This window comes from Patagioenas fasciata, chromosome 8 (assembly GCF_037038585.1).
Source record: "Patagioenas fasciata isolate bPatFas1 chromosome 8, bPatFas1.hap1, whole genome shotgun sequence".
In the NCBI taxonomy this organism is placed as follows: Eukaryota; Metazoa; Chordata; class Aves; order Columbiformes; family Columbidae; genus Patagioenas; species Patagioenas fasciata.
The window spans coordinates 21,880,661-21,901,798 of NC_092527.1; the positions used below are offsets into that span (position 1 = coordinate 21,880,661).

The 21,138-nt window shown below is 43.7% G+C and overlaps 1 protein-coding gene across 5 annotated transcripts in view; it reads left to right on the top strand.

Moving 5' to 3' along the window:
- The first annotated feature begins 6,212 nt into the window (after positions 1-6,212).
- GBF1 (golgi brefeldin A resistant guanine nucleotide exchange factor 1) overlaps positions 6,213-21,138 on the top strand; it is a 107,148-nt gene continuing 92,222 nt past the window's right edge. For 4 of the 5 annotated variants that reach the window (XM_071811887.1, XM_071811888.1, XM_065843014.2 and 1 more), the window contains exons 1-3: positions 6,213-6,471; positions 12,642-12,747; positions 14,032-14,098. In XM_071811887.1, coding sequence (XP_071667988.1) covers positions 6,464-6,471; positions 12,642-12,747; positions 14,032-14,098 — 181 coding nt within the window. In that variant the 5' untranslated portion in view covers positions 6,213-6,463. The remainder of the gene's footprint in view (positions 6,472-12,641; positions 12,748-14,031; positions 14,099-21,138) is intronic. The other variant, XM_071811889.1, reaches the window with a different exon arrangement.

Sequence of the window (21,138 nt, forward strand, 5' to 3'; positions counted from 1 at the left end):
GCCCCACTCCCGCCCGCCCCATTCCAGCTGCGCGCCCGCCGCCCGCCCGCCCCGTCCAGTGCTGCCCGCCCCGGCTCCGCCCCGCGCTCCCACCGCCCAATCGCCGCTTGCCTCACTTGCATCCCGCCGCACCCCAGCTCCCGGATTCGCCGAGGAGGGCGCTAGGCCCCCCCCCTGCGGCGCTGGTCCCGCCCCCGTCCCGCCGCACCGTGGCCGCCGGCTTGACCGCGCCGGGGCATTTGCCTCGTGCGGGGCTCTGCCAGGTCTGAAGGCACATAGTGGTGTCCATGTGTATGTATATGTACTCTTATGTATTGCTGTTGTCGCTGCCGTTACCTGCGTGCGTTGTTTCGTGCTTGGCGATCCGGTACCCTGCAGCCCGTGGCAGGCATCCCCCTCGCTCAGTACCGTCGCGGCGAGCCTGTTGGGCTTCACAGTTAGAGCCACCAGCCAGGCAGAGGTTTCTGGGGGAACCAAGTCCTTAGTCGGCTGCTGGAAGTGTTCCACTGCACGATGGAGCACCATTTGCAGAGGACACTAATTACAGGCTAATTACTGCACACACTGTTCCGGCTCTTGGCCGTACCGAGAACCGCTTCTCTGGCAATACCGTGCCGCTTCTCCCGGGACACGGGGGCTCCGGCTGTGCGGTAACACCGCGCTCCCGCCCACAAATGTCTCTCTGGGAACCCAAATGCTGCTTGTAGTTCAGGCTGTAGCCCGGGTGCTGCCGAAGTGCACGGCAAAATCCCGGTGCAGCGGTGCAGGGTCCAATCCCTCCCTGAAACGTCCCCAGATGCTCGCCCCCGCTAGAGCAAGCCTTGGACGTGTTGGACGTGTTTGCAAACACATGTCACTCCCAGCAGACACGTCCCCTCTCTCCCAGTGCTCACGGGGAAAGGTTTGCAGAGGTTTGCCTCTCCGTCCTGCCCTGGGAGCCCTGGGGACATGCTACCCTTGTGAGGCTCGTACGGAGCTGGGTGCGTGATTCTACGGTCTGATTTTCTTGAGGTCATTTCCATGTCAACCTACTCTCCGATTTATGATACCAAAGGTCACCCTCAAGCTCTTCGACTGACATGTTTTAGAGATTAGGAAATAATGTTGTGAGAGTAGGAGTGAATTTTAACCCTATGTGATTTATGAGCCATATTTAGGGAGCCTGCTAAATGCACAATGTGGCATGTAGATATGTATGGGAAGACAAATGCACATGAAGAAGCACAGGATGCAAAGAGAGGTTAAGTAGACCCAGGCATTACGGATTACAGTTCAAAAAACATGCACAAACACGTTAATTCAGTAGAAACGTGGAGAATTTAAAAGGAGTCACAATGTTGACATGCTCATGAGAAATCAGTGTGGGGTTTGTTTTTTTTTTTTAATGGTATTAATCTGAGGCTTGTGTTTGCCTTCCTGTTTTTTTGCCTGCCAAAAATGGCAGCAAGCTAGACCACATCTTTTTCCAGCCCTGATTTTAACCCCTCCCGGTATATGCTTGTCTCTGTCAAGAGAAGCAGATACAGTATAGCAGCACTAGCACTTTCCAGTGCTCAGTCTGTCCCTATCACCACATGCTGCAGGGAAGCTAAAAACACTACTCAAGGTCTGTAGCAATGAAAGGGCCATATTTTGAACTGACTCCTTCTCCTTCCAAACCTTTTACCATCAGTAGCCCACAGCAAATATGGTTAGTGCTTACGCTTCCAAGTAATAATTAAACAAAGGTATTTCTAGCTATTTCCATTAGGGAACTGTAAATACAAACAGGCACTATGTCACAAGCTTGCTCCCTGTGGAGTGCAGTGTGGAGACTTTTGGATTAGGCCATCCAGGGACCTGCACTAGATCTTTCATTAGAATAGCCTCGGTGAAACTGCTGGACTGATCCCTGAAGGGTCTCTTTGAGAGGGAGTACTCCAGCGTTTGTTGTTGAAATGTAGTAGCAGATCTTGCTGCTTAGTGCGAAGATGTAGTGCATCTTGTCTTGCCAGCTGGAGAATCCACTGCTGGGGAAGAGATCAAGAAGTTCATCTGGATTTAGGAGAGAGAGGTTACTATTTTATAGAAAAAACAAAAAAAAAAAAAAAAAGGCAAAGGCAAACTAAATCCAGAATGAACCTAGCTCACATCTTGGTAGAGAGATGGGATATGAAAAAGGAAGGAATTACTCAGCATATTAGACATACTTCATTTTTCACCAGCTGGGAAGAGTTTGTTCTCAGAGAAACCCCTGTCTCTGTCACAGGCAAGTCCTCATGCTGGATACATCCACTGCTCTCAGAGAGTGGAGGAGTTGTTGATTGTTGATCATGGTTTCCATCTTTGTCTTAACTGATCTTTTAGCCATGCTGGGTCCATGCCATCAAATGCCTTGAAGATCAGGACTCAGGCTTGAATTTGGCTTGGCTTCCAAGCCAAAAGATGGTCTGGGGAGCAGAGGGAAGATTTGATGGGTTTGTGGTAGCCATGGCTCCCACTGCAGCATACTCTCCTGGTTGGCATTTGCCAAGTGCTGTGGGCTTCATGCCCAGGTGTATCACATAGCTGTAGTCTAGCCAAGAGGTGACGAAGATATGACTAACTGAGCCCAGGTTGCTCCTGCCAAAAAGGCATGGCTTGCCTTGGCCAAGAAGAGACAATGGAAAACATTACACGGGGACGTTCATCAGGAGGGTTTCATGTCACCGGGAAGTGGAGTGTTCCTAAGACATGGGTAAGTAGAACAGGTGGGAGGGTATTTTAGCCTAAGAAGGCTGCTCTGCAGCTTCAATATTGTACTATGTATAGTTTCCAGAGAAGGATTTTAATATTTTTGAGTGTCTCAGTATAGCTCTGTTGCTTCAGTCGTAGGTCCTGGCCAGAGCGCAGACTGCACCAGGTGCAGCACATCAGTTTTCCTTGGGAGAGCTGTTAAGGAAACAAGAACCTTCAGCTGGCTTTGGGCTTGCCCTGGAAAGAAGCAGATGCTTAGAACCACTGCATTCAGCACTCAGTAGCATTTTTGGGATATTCAGCTCTGGGGAGGACTGGCTGCAAGCAGTTTCTAGCTGTGACAACTCCTTGTATCTTCTGAGTCAACCCCTTCTTTCTGCCGTTTTTCTGGAGACTAAGTCTCTGAGAAATAGCAAAAGCCTCCAAGAGGAGGGGATGGAAGTTCAACCTCCCTCAGACTATTTAACCTGCAGGAAAACATCTGTGTTGCATGTGCCTATGGATCTGATATCTGGACCCTGCAGATGACCCTGAACTGGAAGGGGCTGAGCAAGGGTAATGGACTGTGCAGAGTCAGTCCCATTCATCAGTGCAGATTGCAGAGGTGGAGGTGATTTGCAACATGGATTTGTGACAGTCTCATCAAAAACTTGCGGGGAGCAGGCTATTACACTGGCAGTCTGGACCCAGATGAAGGCAGTTGGTGTGCCCCATGGAGACAGTTTTCTTGCAAGGAGCTGGCTGCTCAAGTGTCTCGGATGAAAGCAGGTGAACCACCAGGTACCTGGGCAAAGCCTTAGAGGATGATTGTCAGTGCATTTGCACCCTCTCCACATGCTCCTGTGGGCAGAGGAGGAATACTGAAGACAGGAACTCTGCTGAAAAGCTGCATCTTTGTAATGAGGATAAACCCCAGCTTTTTTGACCAGACAGCAGGGACCTGAAGGATTTCCACAGACTCTGCTTGTCTGATCTCTGGTTTCATTGTACTGCGCTATGTGTAAGAACAAGTGCATTATCTTGCGAATAAAGGGACAAGGGACCATCCTGTGTCCTGGTCCTACACCTGGCTCCTTTGGTGCAAACAGAGTGCTCCAGTGTGCCCACACGTGATCTGTACACAGCTGTACCTGCTCTGGCCATGCTGCTGGATCAGGCAGCCCAGGTTTCCCTGCTACTGCTGAGCTGGGGGCGTTGGTGCCGCGCTGTCACATCAGCAGGATTTTCTGTGCAGCCAGGGTGGTGCTGGGCTGTCTGAGGGCTGACTAACGCAGTGCCATGATGCATGAGAGTGAACCCTCTTCTCCCCAGGCAGCGCGGGGCCGAACCATATTGTTTTTCTCTCCAGACAATGCAGTGCTGGATTGTAAGTAAAAATGCAAAGCACATTGTAATGTTTGCTCTTTATTAATTCACTAAGATGCATTTGGGTGAAGCAGAAGGCTCCTGGCTGGCTTGGTTTCAAGCTCCGTGACAGGCTTCCATAAATAACACATTAGCAGGGTCTGATTCACCAGATCAGGCTGGGTGGGAGCCTCAGCTGTGCAGCTGGCATTGGAAGGGGCAAAAAAGGGCATGGAGAGGGCTCTAGCCCCTTCTGTGAGAGGGCAGGCAGGCTTGGCTGAGCTGTGTTGTGTGCAGTGGCCAAGCCAGCACCCAAAACCACCTTCCCTGAGCAGGGAGTGGATGGACAGACTGGTAATGACAAACTTCTGGGAGTTACCAAACATCTGGCAGATACCATAGGGGCTTTAGTGGCTCCTGGAAGAGGACAGAAGGGAAGGAGAAAGGAATGGCAACTAATCTTGTTCTGCAAACCTTCACTCATTGCTTAGGTGGTTTTTGAAATCTCTTTGTGCTAGGTATTTGACCACCTGTTTTATAGCTGAGGAACTTGTGATAAAACCTGCTTGTACTATGGTTGCAGTAGAGGCTGGGGTGAGAGTTTTTAGTTTCTGAGCCCATGGTTAGGCCACTGGGACATTCTGCTTCTTATTCCACTCTTGGGGAATAAATGTGACTGCTTAATGCAGTTGCAGTTTAAATTTCCAACTCCAAAGACTTCCTGCATGTTATCAGGCAAAGTTCATCTGAAGCAGGTCCCCTGGCCTCCAGCTGTCAGAGCTGGGAGATAGTGGCAGTTTCAGCCTAAGATACATTGATTCTTCATTAGGCAATATTCAGGCAGCTATTCACGTGGAGAGGGAACGATTTGGTAACCACCGTTTCCAGCGTGTCCCATCCCACATCTTCCTGGGACAACATCCTCTCTGGAGATTGTGCCCCCAAGCGAAGGACATGATGATATCTGGCTGTTGGGTGGCATTAGAGTCAGATTTGGGTTGGGCTGGCCAGGTATGATTCTTGCTGCACATTCTCTCAAGCCTTCGTCTGAGAACTTCACTCCTTCAGCCACACTGCAGCAGATGAAGTTGTTAGGACAGTCAGTGAGTATTATTTGGCCTTTCCACCTTCAGTTTAATCTATGCTTTCCCCGCAGACAGAACTAAGATTTTGGGGTAGCAGCTGCTTCAACCGCTCCGAAACCTGCCACAGCAGACTCCCAGGTTGACCTGGCTGCAGATCCTAGTGCTATAAAACCGTTAGGCAATGCGAGGACTTTCTGTCCTCTGCCCCAAGTTCAACCGGCAGTGGCTTAAACAAGCAGAGCAAACCCTGCAAATTACTGCCATTGAAGTACACTGCATTGGCACTGGTGCATAGACATGGAAAGCAGCTGAGAAGGTTGGACCAGCACCATGAATTCACTGTGCTAGGTGCTGTGCGATTGCTCTTGCTGGCAAGAGTTGGCCAGTAAATTTGGTTCAAAGCGCCTTTACACGGAGTTGTGGTCCCCGGCTGCCAGGCTAGGTGGGCTGGACGAACTGAGGCTGTAGCACGTGGCTTGTAGACCTGAGCAAAGCACCAGCTGTGTTCCGGTTTGAGGGAGGTTACCAGGCGAGCATGACCGCAGAGGCAGAAGCGGCTGCGTGTGCGTGCTACGGTGTGTACTCCCGTAGCAGCTGTGTGCCGTGTTCCAGACATTGCAACTTTCCTTCCTGCCCGCTCAGGGCCTGCTCAGGGGGACCAGCAGCTAAGAGAAGCTGCAGGGGCAACTCGGGAGATCCCGGCACTGCGTCACAGGACCCTCGCTGGCGAGTTTCTTCCCCAGGGAACAAGTCCCAGGACGCGCCAGCGACCGTGACCAGCGGGCAGCCAAGCCCACAATGCCTTGCGGGGGCAGCGCTTCCTCCGCTTCCGCTCAACCACCCTTGCTGCTGCCGTTCCGGCGAGGCCGCGCCCCGCGATGGCAAGGCTCCTTGGCGATTGGCCAGCGGTTCTGCTAGTTCTACCTTCTCTGCTGTCATTGGCTCTCTTCCGCTTGTCACTGGAGGATCCGCCTTCTCCGGTTACGCACAGTGATCCTATTGGACATTTTGGGAAGCTGCTTGCCGCATCGTGTGCGGGTTGGTTTTTTGGGCTGTCCGTCCGCGCAGTAACCAGGCAGCGGGTTAGGGTGCGCCTGTTTCCACGTCAGTGAGAGCGGTGTGGAGCCGGTTTCGCTTGTCCGTGCCCGGGCGGACCCCGCGCTCAGCGGCCTCGCCGGGACGGCCGCCGTCTCCCGCTGCCGCCGGGAGGGAGGAAGAGGCGGACAGAGGGAGGGCCGAACCCTCCTGCCTGCAGTGCCGCTTGCCTGACCGATATGTGAAGCGGCCGCCGCCGCGGGGAGCAGGCGTCGCCATTTTGGATGCGGGGGTCAGTGCCGGGCGGCGAGCGCTTGTCGCGATACTGTCGCGACGCGGGGCCGAGAGGAAAGGAGGGAGGCCGCGGTGGGGGAGCCGTGCGGTGCCGGCGGGGGCGTGGACGGAGCCGAGGCGGCCCCGGGGCGGGCAGGGGGCCGGGGCGGGCCGCCGCGAAGGTGCAGCGGGCCGCGATGGGGTTGGCAGCCCTCTCCTCCGCCCCCGGCGGTGACGCGACACGCGTGACGTTGTGCCCGGGGTGCCCCGGGGGCTGCCCGGCGCTGGACAAACACCCGCCGCGGGCTGGGAGCGGGGCTGGCGGCCTGGCCGGGGTCGGAGGTGTCGGGTGTGCGCTGCGCCTGCACAGGCAGCCGCTCCCCCCGCGCCGAGGCAGCCTGTGCAAAAACACCTGGAAACAGAGACCTTTCCCTGCTGATCGCCAGCTCCTGAGGCGTTGTGAGGGGAAGGCTCAGAGCTAACTCAGGGTGTACCTTATCAGTCCAGCTGGTGCTGTGTTCCTTAGTTTCAACGGTGTGAACTAACAAAAAAAAAGAAAAACCAAACCAACCAACCAACCTTCTCTCTATATTTACCTTTGGTTTTATTCTACAGTTCTGACAGATAAATGCGACTTGCTATTTCTTCTTGGTTCCCAGGTGATTTCTCAGTGTTGCAAGTAAAAGTGGAGACTTGCAGAGAAGCCTCTCCCACCTTTCTTTCTGATGTGCCACCACTGTCACATTGATGCTGCATATCTTTTAAAGGGCCTTCTTAATTGCCCACTATTTTGGCATCACTGGGCCACACAGTTCCCTGCTGTACTTACAAATTAATACTCTTCTATTATTTTTCTCCAGGCATTAGGAGCTATCTGTTGGAGAAACATCCTCAGTTCTCTGAACTTTTACTGCTTGTTGCAGAGTAGTTATTACATGAAAAACCCATGCAAGTTCAGTTTTGTGACAGAGGTTCATGTACCTTCTCTGTGTGGCTTAGAAGGAATACAAGGAGGTTTTTGATTGTCAGCTGTGCTCCTGGGTAACCCAGCTGTTTCTGAGTTATGCAGGAATTGTTTGTGATTCATGGACTGAAGGGGGTTGTGTATTCTGTTTTGGTAGCAGTGTATTGTATCAGGACTTGAGTGGCCAGATTTGGGTCAGAGATTATATAGGTTATTCATGCATTATCATAACCAGTGCAAATTTAGGTCAACAGAAGTTTACTTTGGAATACAACCTTTCTTGCATATGTAGTGATTATATTGTTTTTTATTGCTACTACTTATTGGGGTAGTTTCACCAGGTTTGAGTCACTTGACACAGCTGAATGCTAAAATTAGTGGGAGGAAGAAGCGACTTGATGGAAGTCTGCCAGACTTTGTCACTTTTGATGCTAACTCTTGCTTGTTTCCAGAAGACCTACAGACTTTTCCTTGCAGGGGAGGGAGTCTTTCCTAAAAGTATATCTGAGTCTTTGTATGGTAGTACCCAGGAAAAAAAACAGGTTCCTATGCACTTGGATGTTTTGGGGTAGGATGTTCCAAGGTTGAACAGTGGAGTGTTCAGTGCACGTGTGAGATACAATTTGCAGATGTAAATCTTGTCAGTGTTTTTTATGGGAAGATTTCACATCTGATACTGTTTTGGGAGTCTTAGAATAGTGATAATTACTGTCTATAGAACATTGCTGAAGGCTTTGAGAAGCATGTGCATGTTAGATTTGGTTCTCTTATAACATGCTCAGGCATCCACCTTTTCCCACTCATCGTGTTCCTGACCTTGTTAGCAGTGATGCTGTGGATGCTCGCAGCCTTCTTGTCTCGCATGGTGAGCTGGGCAGCTGTGTTGCCTTGGTTTGGAGCTGGCATTTTCACTGTGCTGACCATCGATGCTCTGAGCAGGAGCAAAATCTGAGGACTGGTCTGCAGATTTAAGCAGGTGTATGAACCTATCATGAGGAAGAAGCAGGAGTTTATGTAGGACTGACTGAAGAGATAAGGAGCTAAAAAGCATTTGAAATGTAATAGGTCCCTTTCTTGTTTTTTCTGTGTAACTCAAGACCACAGAACTTAATCTGTCTGTTTCTGTACTGAGTCCACTGTCTTGTGTTTGATTAAAGGTTGCTTTCAAGAAAGGCATCTGGTCTTGATCTGAAAACATCAAGAGGTGTTGGAACAATGATTTTGCTAGGGAGATTGTTTCAACTGTTTCTATCGTCTTCAGCATTGGTAGTTCTGTTAAGCTGTCCAACCAACAGTTATACAACATTCCATTCTTCAGACCATACCTTTGTAACATAAAGCCTGCATTCATGTTAGTGTGTTTTGTGTTTGTGTGGTTTTTGTTTTATTTTTCTTTTAATCTTGAATGAGTGGAGCACCTCCCTTACGAAGAAAGGCTGAGGGACCTGGGTCTCTTTAGTTTGGAGGAGAGGAGACTGAGGGGTGACCTTATTAATGTTTATAAATATATAAAGGGTGAGTGCCACGAGGATGGAGCCAGGCTCTTCTCAGTGGCAAACAATGATAGGACAAGGGGTAATGGGATCAAGCTGGAACACAAGAGGTTCCACTTAAATTTGAGAAAAAACTTCTTCTTAGTGAGGGTGACAGAGCAGTGGAACAGGCTGCCCAGGGAGGTTGTGGAGTCTCCTTCCCTGGAGACATTCAAAGCCCGCCTGGACATGTTCCTGTGCGACCTCACCTAGGCGTTCCTGCTCCAGCAGGGGGATTGGACTAGATGATCTTTTGAGATCCCTTCCAATCCCAAACATACTGTGATACTGTGATACATTTAGTGATTCTGCTTGACTACCACTATGCTCTTGTAAACCCAACTGATCATTCCAGGTTGGTCTGGTAAATCTTGTCACTTTCTCTCTGCCACTCAGCATGTTAATTTCAATCTTAAAATTCTTTCAATGTAGTACATCTACATGGAGCTCTGAAGTGTGAGCAGGTATTTATTGCATATGATAAAGTTACAGTTGAAGGAATGCATGCTGAAATTATCTTATAGTTTAAAAGGGACAGGCTTTGAGAAGCGCGGAGTCTAGAGAAGCTATTTCCATTGCTTGAAATCAACTTTTAAGCTTTTCCGGGGATAGATTGTGCTTTTGGCAGGTTTAGCCTGCAAGGTACATCTCTGAAAACGGTTGTCCGGCTTTCCCCCCAACTCAGTAATTATTTTCTGTTTCCTTTGCCCGCACATGGTTGCAGAGGTCCTTTGCATATATGACAATAGTTGGCTATGGTTTGCTTTGGAACGTATATGCACTATTACTTGGTAAACTGCAGGCTTAAACGTCAAGCAGGATCTTTCCCTGTCTTTAGCCAGTGTTTATGGTGAGGCGGGCTGTATTGTGTGATGTTCAGTGATCTGAGGGTGAATTTGTGTCTCCAACATTATATGTTATTTCAACTGCATTGGACCAATAATTTTTTTGTTGTATGTAAAGTGAAATTTTGTACTTTTGAATAAAGCCACATTTAATGGAATCTGCAAGGAGGAAAGGAGTGCATTCTCATCAAGTCTTCTCAAATAATTAGCAATGAAAGGTTATAATTGCAAAAAAACCCCCAAACCCTTAAGTTTTGGAGGATTTTAACATGTCAGGAGAGCCCTGCCAAACAACTTGCATCTTTTTGCACCCTTGCTTGAAAGGATCCGCATGTTCAGTTTCCCAGCAGGTTAAAAAGAAAAGGTGTGTGTTGGAGGTTTGTGTCTGTCCTCTTCATATTTTCCAGCTCGGAGATTACACCAGTTTTGTGAACAACTGAGCGTTGTAAGTCTCCTAAATTCTGGAAGGACTGAGTTTAACAATTTTTTTCCATCTTTATTCTTTTAAGTTAAAAGTAAAGGAGAAGAAACAGGAGTCCTGCAGACAGATTCAGTAGTATGCAGAATAGCATTTAAGCTTTAGCATCAATTTAAGTGTTGTCAGAACTACTGAGTATCTGGGTGTGTGCAAGGCATGTGATACGTATGTCTGGTATTTCTTTACATGCATTTCCAAATCAGGTTTGGGGAGCCTTTGTTTCCATGTCAGTTTGCTAAATACCTGGAACAGCATCCCAAAGTTCACATGCTCAGTATTGCTTTCTAACAGTGAAGACAGAAAAAACTTGAGTATAAAGTATTTCTCCAAAAGTACTTCTGTGGACCAGAGTTTTGATTCCTGAAGCTGCCTATGTAGAAATATGGAAAGTATTGGAAGTACTGAAAAAAATAAATAACTGGAGAATTTTACATGGAGGAGAAAATCTCCCATTAGTGCCTTGTACTAAAACAAAGACAACACACTGAAGTAGAAAAAAATAATGATCAAAGGTATTTTTATGAAATATTTTGATGCAGTCATATAAATAATAAATGGAGTAAGTTACTGTTGAAGATGGGACATCTCTCAAGCATCAGACACATGAATAGGAAGAATATTTGTGGTTCTGTTATATACAGCTGTGGAGGGAGGATATAAATGTTTGTCCTTCAGGGCACAAGCAAACTGTGGCAGAACTATATGTTTATTTTTCTGAATCATCTAGTAGTGAATGAGATAAACTATTGATCTGGCCTGTTATGGCAGTTCTTATATTATAAAATACTTTTGTCTTTGCCCCTAATTTATTTTGTAGCACTTTGGAATACCATTATGTACAATTAATCTAACAGCGTAAGAAACAGTTTTGCCATGAGATTATTAATCCTATTGCAAAAACAAAAAATCAAACCAACAAATCTGATGTTCTCCTTTGATAAGGTGTCTTTTATAATATTTTGCTTTCTTTCCAATATTTACAGAGCTCTGAAGCAAATTCGTATCATTCGCTCAGAGGATACTTGTATGTTTGAAGTGTTGTTGATAATTCAAATATGTTAATAAATGTGAAGCCTGACAGATCCAGGATGTATGTTCTGAAATTTCTGTGGTGGTGTTTCTGAGGTCTGGATTAATACAGCAAGACTATGTCCTTTCAGCTTTGCTATTTCACATGGGCAAAAATCCTTCTTACATTCTCTATGTTTTATCACCTGCTACAGCCCCTACCCCCACCCAGCTGACTCCTTTAAAGGAGCATGTCTGATTTGAAGTGTTGTGATCAATGTTGCATCTGTTTTCAGTATTTCCCTTTCCTATGGTTGGCCTGTTGTGATTTCAAGCTGAATTCCTCATTTTCCTTTTATATCTTCTGAAAAAGTCTCATTACTTGGATACCATTTCACTGAATTCTTCTCATTTGCAGGCATGGTATCATCTGACTCTCTGGCCTCTTTATAAGTCCTGTTTATTCCTCTTAAACAGTCATGTCTGTTCACTCCCCTGCATTCTTATTTCTTTGTGGTTGACTATATCTGGGCTACAGTTAGCGTAGAGAGAACAATCCCCCACCCTTTGTTTCTTTTCCTCAAATTGTTACAAATATTTCTTGCTTGTAGTTTTTTTTTTTTCCCATCTTCTGGGTCGCTCTGTGGATACATCAGTTTAAGTTTTTTCCTGTAAGACCTCAGAGAGGTAAATGTCTGCCTTTCACTTTTTCTCCCTGTGTTCCATCCACTTTTGTCTCTAGTTTTGCTCACTTCTTTGTGGGGTCTTACCCATGACTTTTTTTTACTTGCCCACTTTCTCAAAGGCTTTTTTCCATGAACAAAGTGTGAAATCAACATCTGTTATAAATTACTTTTTTTGTCAGAGTTTAAAGTCCCAAAGAGTTTTTCTCTGGCCAGCTTATTCAAGCCACTGATGCTTGTTTAACAGAGTACAAGATTGGCTTTGTGTTCTGTGTAGAGCTGGGGGACTTTGCATAAGTGCTGGATATATGTGTGTTATTGCATTGTCATGGATGTCTGTCCTGGTACCCTAACACTTTATCTTTCTCTGAAGTCACATAGACTGGAAAAAAATGAGGAATGTGCCTTGGCAAAGCTGACTCTTGCTTCACAGATGCCCTGTTGTAACTAATTGTCTGCTCTTATGGTCTTGAAAACGCAGTTGGTGGAAAAGTATTTTCTTTTTGTGTTCCTTTTGACAAAACAACTGCATTTGTCTGCATGCACAAAATAAAGATTTCAAAGAGTTCCTTGCGTCTCTGATGCCCTCTTGTTTGGCCAGGGCCAACTTGATGTTTCATCTAAGGAAAGGAATAATTCTGAAGGTCTGGAGATTAATTTGAATTACCTTTATTTTCAGGATTGTCAGGATGGTGGATAAGAACATTTACATTGTACAAGGTGAAATCAACGTGGTGGTGGGAGCCATAAAGCGTAATGCCCGATGGAGCACTCACACACATCTGGTAAGTGACCTTGAATTGTTGCTACCTGTGCATGCTGTGGCAGAAACCACCTGGTTTCAGAAAAATATCTGTGTGGTTTGTTTTTTTTAGCACTCATGATAGTACTTCTGTAAGTAAAGTTGGAATAACTTTCTGCGTTGTTTCATGTTGAGTGGTTTTGGCTTCTGTGCCAGCAACTGGAAGAGGTACAAAGCTGGAAATCTTCAATCTGTATACCCTGTAAACAAAGAAAAACACTCTCTTCCACATGGGAATTATCTCATTTAGACTTCTATCACCTGGTATGTCAGGGATTTTGAATAGATGGTGTTATTTGATTTAGCACATTGTTTTTATATATCTTTTAAGCCCTCTTAGATAAGACTTTCTTTATAATGAAAACCATGGAATAAAAATTGGGGAAGTCATATACAGGGTATTCTTTAAAAAAATTCATATAGTGTAGAATCCTTTTTTAGCTCTGTTTTGTGACTGCCAGCTGTATTCCTGACTGAAACCTGTTAATAGTTTCAAACCTGTTTTGTTAAAAGCCATTAATACAGTGTTTCCAAGTCTAATGATACATTGGTCAGTTGATGGCTTCCACAGTGTAAATGTGTGCATATGGCTTTCTGTATCTGTGGTGCACTTCAGAAAGTCACGTGAATAGCAGGTGGCTGTCATCCAGCATAAGCGGTTTCAGTTTGGGCAGGGCCCTGTTTCTTTCTAACGGGTATTTCTTCATTAGTGCTCACTGCCACTCAGCAGGAGGTGTGGCTGTGGATTTACAGAGCTTGAAGAAACTGCTGCTTCTCCTTGTTTTGATATTGTGAAGGCAGACTAGGGCTAAAGGATGCAGCTATTCCTATGAAGTTTGCACTGTGATTCTTCAAGTTATTTTAATGGCACCAAATGTCATTGTATTTCTGTTCCCATTACAATCTGCATGGATTAACATTATAGCAAATCCAGATGAGCCATTTCAATTTGGCATGAGCTAGATTTGCTCCGAAATGTATTGAACAGCGGCAGGCTAATCAGAAATACTTCTCAGGACAATAAAACCAAACCAGAATCCTCAGTCTTGAAACTATGCTTTGACATTTGAGCTGTATGACATTGAGGAGCACTAGCAGGAAAATAAAAATGCTTCTCTTGATTTTGATGGAGTAAATGCACTGACAATTATAAGCTCAACGCACAGTACTTCTGTCAATGTGAGCTCTTTACAGACCCATTATTAAGGTTTGTATTCAGGAATATGTTTGCCTCATTAATTACTTCCTTCATATATGTAACCTATAGGATGAAGAAAGGGATCCCCTGCTGCATAGCTTTAGCCTCTTAAAAGAAGTGCTGAATAATATAACAGGTAAGTTTACACAAAAAGCAGCAGGTATGTGCAAATAAATGTACAGATGTACTTGTTTGTCTCATTGGCTATCCAGAGGTCGTATATTGAATAACAAGAAAAGAGCAAATATGTATATACTTTTAGACAAATAATACCAAGGTAAACTGGTGCACAAATCCCACTGCTACCACTATCTGGAGAGATACCTATGTAGATGTGTGTGTATATATATATATGTGTGTGTGTGTGTGTGTATTTGTGTGTGTGTGTACACATTTTTTAAAACAAATATGCATGTTTCTTCAATATACTGAGGCTTGTAGTAATATATGAAATCTGCTATATTAGTATGCATAGTTTTTCCTATGCTTTGTTTTTGCTTTCTGATCTGTGAATGATGGGAAAAGTCTGCTTAGGAAGTAGCCTCCCATTATTTGTTTTCTGCTTGGTTTGTTGGTTTTTATTGTATGTTATCGGTAATAAGTGAAGCACAGACTTCACCTTCCATTTGGGTCTCTGGAAAGGCTTACTGTGTGACCAGCTGCACTGAAAACAACTGGAAATCTGTATTGATTACAGAAGTAGAACACAAGGCTACGATGTGTATTCTGACCAGGTTTTTCTCCCAACCTGTCTTTCTCCACTTTTTCCCATGTTTTCTCTTTTTGTAGTTTCAGGAGTGATTGTTTAAGTGTAACATAAGTATATGTTTAGAGTGTGGAACTGGGGTTAATCCTGACATGCGTGTGGCATTCTGCTGGTTCTTCCCAGGATTTGTCTTACTGACTGTAATTGAAAATATGCTTTATTTCTGGTCCCTTTATTACAGTGAGTGTTTAGAACTGCTGTCAGTTTGAGAGGACTTTGTATTTCTAATTGCAAAGCATACCCATTCTTTTGTCAGTGCCGAGCTTCAGATCCCTTTAAAACCATGTTCCCTTGAAGTACGGTGGTGCGCTTCTAGGTGCTGAGAACATATGCCAGTTCTAAGCCCTTATTCCTTCCTCTTTTGCGGCTGCTTTACTTTTCTTTGCCAGGTGAACTTCCCTTGGTTGTGAGCAGGAACACTTCTGTCAGGTCATGACATCTTGGGGAACTCCTGCACAGTTTGGATTTCTGGATAGTATCTTTGTTCTGGATAGTATGCTTGTACCCAGACTACATGAAAATCTGGATCTCTGTTTTTTGTTTGTTTGTTTTTTGTAAGCTTGCTCATCTTCTGTAGGATATGCAGTCACCAAAAGTGTTTTGGGAGGAAATTTTCATTCTCTCCCTTTTATGAGATAAAATCTTCTTTAAAATAAGACTCCTGAAGTTCTTTGCCATTATTGCAAATACCTCTTCTCATCAACAAGAGCAGGGAATGTCAGGATGCTCAAATAAATGTAGTATGAGTAAATGTCAAACACTGGCCATTTATCTAGAGTAGCTAGATACAGTGTGCTGTTGACTTGTTGGGAAAAAATGCAAGTCAACTATCTGCTTGTGCTAGAGAAAACCAAGTTTAATGTACCAAGAGATTCAGAGACTCCCTGTGTTAGTCATCATGCAAGTGAGTTCATGCTGAGATAATAATTGCTTCTATTTGGTGAAGGTAGCATGTTGGTTTGACTACATGGGGTTCTTTTAAATAGGTAATTTCAACTTCAATGTATGCTATTTATACACTAGTGTCTTGAGATAGGACATCATTGCTCTGCTCCGTTTTTTTTTTTTTTTCAGTTTTAGGCATGGACTAGTTCCCAAGCAATACTTTGTATGATATAGAGTCTCCTGCCTCATCTTTCAGGCAACGAAAAGTCCAAGGTTGGGTTTTTTTTTGTGTAGGCTTGGGGTTCTTTGTGGTTTTATTTTTTTTTTTTCCTAGACCTTCCTTTCATGTCTCTTTCATTAGCTCATGGAAACGCATTACTTTTATATTTAAATTTATTCAAGCTGTAATCTTTGACATTTGAGTTAGCTTTTAGTACAATTTTGCATTTATAGTAATATATATTATGTATTTTCTCAATCCCCCAAGAACCCATTTTAATCTGTTCCGGATGCAAATTTCAGGCTGCCTTGTCCCATCTCCCCTCTTGCTCTCGCCCTCCCTTCCCCTCCCCCATGGAGCATGTTTGATCAGGTGTGGCAGGAATATCCACTGTCAAGCTGCGCCCTTTATATTAGTCAATATTATCCTTCCTTCCCTCCCACTCCCTTCATTCTCCTCTGGGCTTTACCAGTTGATTTATAATTTTGGAATTCTCATCGGAGTCTGTAATACAGTTTGTTCATTATTTAACCAAAACCTGTTTAATGAGCAAAGAGAGGCAATGTAAATGTTAGGCATGTTGCAGTGGAGTACCTTTTGTTCTCCTCTGAGCTAGTGGGTATTAACTCTGTCATGACTGTGAAGCTGAAATACCCTGGTCAAGGGTATAAAGACGCACTGTGTGCCTCCAGCAGCTAAAGATTCCCATTCCAAGGTATTTACTAAGTAGTGGTATCCCATCCCACTGTAGTGTCTAAACGGGCTCTTGACAGGAAGTAGTGGATTCCCCAACATTGGACACTTCTAAGATTCATCTGGACAAGGGACTATCTTCTCTAAACTGTGCTTTTGCCAAGATAGGCTGGACCAGATGATCCTTGAGGTCCCTTCCAAGCTGGTGTTCTGTGATTGTGTGAAACATCTTGAGAAGATGCTGTTGCTCAGCGCAAACAATCCCATGATTGTGGTAAGAGTAACTTCACTTCTACAGCTCAGCATACCTAGCTAAGGCCCTTGGACATGTATTACATGGAATGGTGTCAATCTTTAAAATTCTGACAGAGAAACTTAATTTCTCAGGCAATTTCATTTAGATTCATAAAAGCAGTTTAATAATTAAAAAACGAACACCATGTCTACTCTGATCCACTGTCATTTGGTTTATTGTATGCCATTTTTACACTTTCATGGGCTGCATATATTTTAATTATTATTTATAGTAGTTGCTTGAAAAACAGAAAGGAAAAATAGAGGTTCTGTCATCTTGGATGATGCCTAAGGTACTCCAAGATAAATTTAATAGTTTGTTGTAGTAAGATAAGTACCATAACCCTGAGTTTGATATAATGTCTTTTATTTCCAGTACTTAAAAAAAGCAAAAATTGATGTCCTGAGTTACGACGTATGGAGTTGGTGACTGTCAAACTTTGTCCATGCATGCAAAACTGAAATACAACTACATTTTCAAAGGTTATTTTTAAACTGATAGAAGCCTTAGTATTGATACAAATTTGGATCTAGGGTCACTTTCACCACAACTTTCATTTGACTACTTTTTAAAGTAATCTGAATATCTAGAAAATGCGGCTGGATATTGAAATATTTGTTCATTTTGTCAGTTTTCTTATGGAATTAGGTCAACAAAAGGAAGCTTCGTTTTGACATCCAGTGAAAACCGAGCATCTTCTCTTTCATGAGTGTTTCCAACTTAGAATGCTTTTGAGCTCACTAGGGAAGGGTTTTATTACCACAAATTGCTGGAAATATGAATTAATTATAAGCCTACTTTTTCATGATCTGATGAGGACTGCGTTTCATTAAATCTTGCTGTGGCTGTTGAGGTCTTCAGACCATTCCAGTGCAATGTAGGGTCAGAGCAGGTACTTCTGTAGTTGTTCTTCTCATTGTAGAATTTGTGCTTTGCTCTGACTGGGAGGGGTGAGTCAGTAACTAGGATTTTTGTGGCTGAAGGTACAGCTTACTGGTGTGTAGGATGGCTTCAGGACAGAAAATGACTGAGTCCAACTGCCTTGTACAAGTCAGCACTGCAGTGGGAGAAGCAGGTGTTTGTGGAAAGTGTGTGTATCGAGAGTCTATTTAAATAAGGTTTAAACTAGGTAAACACACCTGTGAAGAGGTGCTTGTGTATATTTTAGGTCCATGAGTGCCAGACTGGAAGGTTTGAGTCCTTTTATCCTCTGGTGGTTCAGAGTTAGTGCGTTTAAACAGAAGCTGCAAAGTAAGCTGTTAGAAGCACTCTGATTTCATGCGCATTCATGACATTTTAAATGAATGCTTGTGCAGTTGGTTCAGAAGAATCTTTTCATGGCTTATTTCAGACAAGAAGCTGCTGCAAATCTCCATCTTTAGAGGGTTGGCTGGGGCATTAAGAGCTGGCTAAAGGTCAAATGACTGTAACCGTAAGAGAACCTTTGCCCAGTGTACTGACTTAATATACTTGTTACTGTAGCCATCAGTTTTCTGGTATGTAGATTTGATTGCACACTCATTTTGAGTCTGAGCTCTGGAAGCTCAGGTTTCAGGGAAAATCTGACATACATAAAACAATACAGGAATTTTATCCTGATGTGGGATTAATGTCTGAACTTTTTCTGAAAGATCTAGTTTTAAGAAGTGGTAAATTGATGGTAAATATAAATGTGTGGCCTGTTCTTAATGCTACTGCAGTGCTATTTAATAGTGGTCTAGTCAAGATAAGAAATCAGAAAAAATAATGTGTTGGGTGTTTTCTAAGAGATGTAGGAATTAGATCATATGGATGCGTGATATGTATAGTGCTGCAATGATTGTTACTTTGCAGATATGCTGTATTTTATTTATTATTTATACACTGAGTTTCTGCAGGAAGTGTCTGGACTTACTAGCGAATAACAAATATTGGTGAACTGTAAGCTGTGATACTTCTCCCTTTGTTTGTGTTGAAGGATTGCAATGTTTTCTAAAGCAGACATAAAAAAAAAAACCCTAAACTTTTTCCATTGCATATCAGCTTCATATAAAATATATAGAAAGCTCAATGGTTTACGAGATTATGTCTGCTCCTGTGATAACTTGCTTTTTTTTTGTTTCAATAACAGGTGTCCATACATGCTAACTTGGTATTTTGGGATACCAAGCAATTCAGGCTAACATTTAGCTTTTATTATATTCTCTATAAAGTTTTAAAGAGGAATGGAAAGGGTGTTAGAAAGGTAAGAAAATTGATAGAATAAGGTTTCTTCTATAACTTTAACTCAGCCTCACTCTAATAAGTGGATGGCAATACAATTTGAGTTCATATTGGATAACCTGACACAGTGTACAGAAGTGGTAATTAATTTCTCTTAATATTTTCTGTCACCTTCTTACTCTAAGAATTCTGAAGATTAAAATGACAACCTTAATTTGCTTATTTGCTTGCAGGCTGACTCTAGACTTGATTTTTGAGGATTGTGTTCAGATGATACCGTAAAAGTCGCCATTTTAAAAGCAAGTGCCTTGTCTTCATGAATGCAGACATTCCCAAGTGCGCAGAGACTGTAAACCAATGAGGTATTTTTGCTTTAAAGCTGCAGATAGTTCCAAATACTCTCTTTGAGAGAGATTAGTCTTCTTTTTAATGTCATTTTAACATCAGATTAATCAAATGACAGTATTATGGCTGAGATCTTTGATTTTCCCTCAGATAATAGGTTTCTATTTGTATTTTTGGCATAGATTTTCTTGGTGTTACTGGAGAAATAATAAACCAGACTTTTCCTGGGTGGTTGCTAATTTTCTGCTTTACTTTCTAAGCAGCTTTTTTTCTGGAGTGACACTCATGTGCCCTAAGAATGGTAGCTGCACAGCAAGCTCTCAAGCCCAAAACTAACATCAAAATTGTGGTAATTTCACTTAAGATTTAGTTTATTTTCTGTATAAAGAAAGGAAGGGGAGGAATGTGTTCAATGAAGAGTAACTATTAGTATTTGTGAAGCTTATAGATGCATGAAGATGAGCACCATAACCTTTTCCAAGGCTTTTTGTTGTGTTTGGGACAGCATTTATACAGTGTGTGATGAGTTTGGCTGTACAGATGGGGTCACTCAGAACTCTAATTGATTTTGTTGAATTGTTCACTGAGCTCTTCAACATAGGTTACTGAATGAAACTGGGACTCCTGAGAAGGGGAAGCTTGTAAATGAGAGATCATATAACTAAGACTGAACAGGCAGAAGGGTCTAAACTGTGGTTGTGTAGCATCCTTAATTTGATAACGTTTTGGCTCTTATATTCATCTTCTGTTTTGTGTTTCTGACTAGTAAGAAATTTACTGAATAAATGTCAAAGAAGTGGAGTGACTCTGGAAATATCTAGAGGGAAAAAAAAAAACCACCACCACAAAACAAAACACAAACAAACCCCAAAACCCACAGAAACAAAACAAAAAAAACAAACAAAACAGCCACCAACAACAAACCCAGCAAGATGGTCTTCACATAAGGTATTTCTGCATTTCTCTTGAAGTCAGGGCCTCTGAACTGTCCCTTCTGCAGTCCAGCATCACCACCTTGCAATACCACCTAAGCATCCTTTCAATAGAGTTCTTTGGGTGCAATTTAGGATGAGGGCTTGGAGCTTAACAGTCTTCATCCGGGCATGGGTAATGACTGGCAGGTACAGGCAGGAGGTGGTGCTGTTGGAAGGAATAGTTTCCTGACCCCTAATCGTTACAGGCCCAAGGATTTAGATGGACAAGTGCTCCTGGCTGTGTTTGGCAGAGTTCCCGCAGTGCGCATGCTGTGTAACACCAGCTTTCTGTTACCCCTCAGGGCTGGGCTCTGAAGAGCTGCCACATGTGCACGGTGTGCAACTGACTCTCTCTTGTTCCACGCCTGTTGAGCAATTACTTCCCCACTTGTTGGGCACTCCATTATTTCCTTCAGTTACTGCATCTGTGTGAAGTGGAGCCATAAAGGAAATGGCCTAATGTACATACATTAGAGGGCAATAAATTGCAGTTTGATTTGGTTAGAAAGGCAGTACCAGATGCTCCACTGAAGTTAAGGTTCCTCCTAAGTCACCCATTGAGGTTTTATTCCAGGTTTTTTTGATGGTGATGTCTTTATTTTGGTCAAGACTTGTTAAAAGGTATTGTGGCCATATAAGAGATGTTAAGGCTATTTGCATTATAGTAAAAACCCTCTGGAAGTAGGAGTGTACATGAAATTGCTGAATTCCACTATAAGTTTATTAAATATATAGATATTCTCTCACCTTTCCTTTTAACTGTCATCTCTCCTCCCTAAACTGCTGCCATTTAACC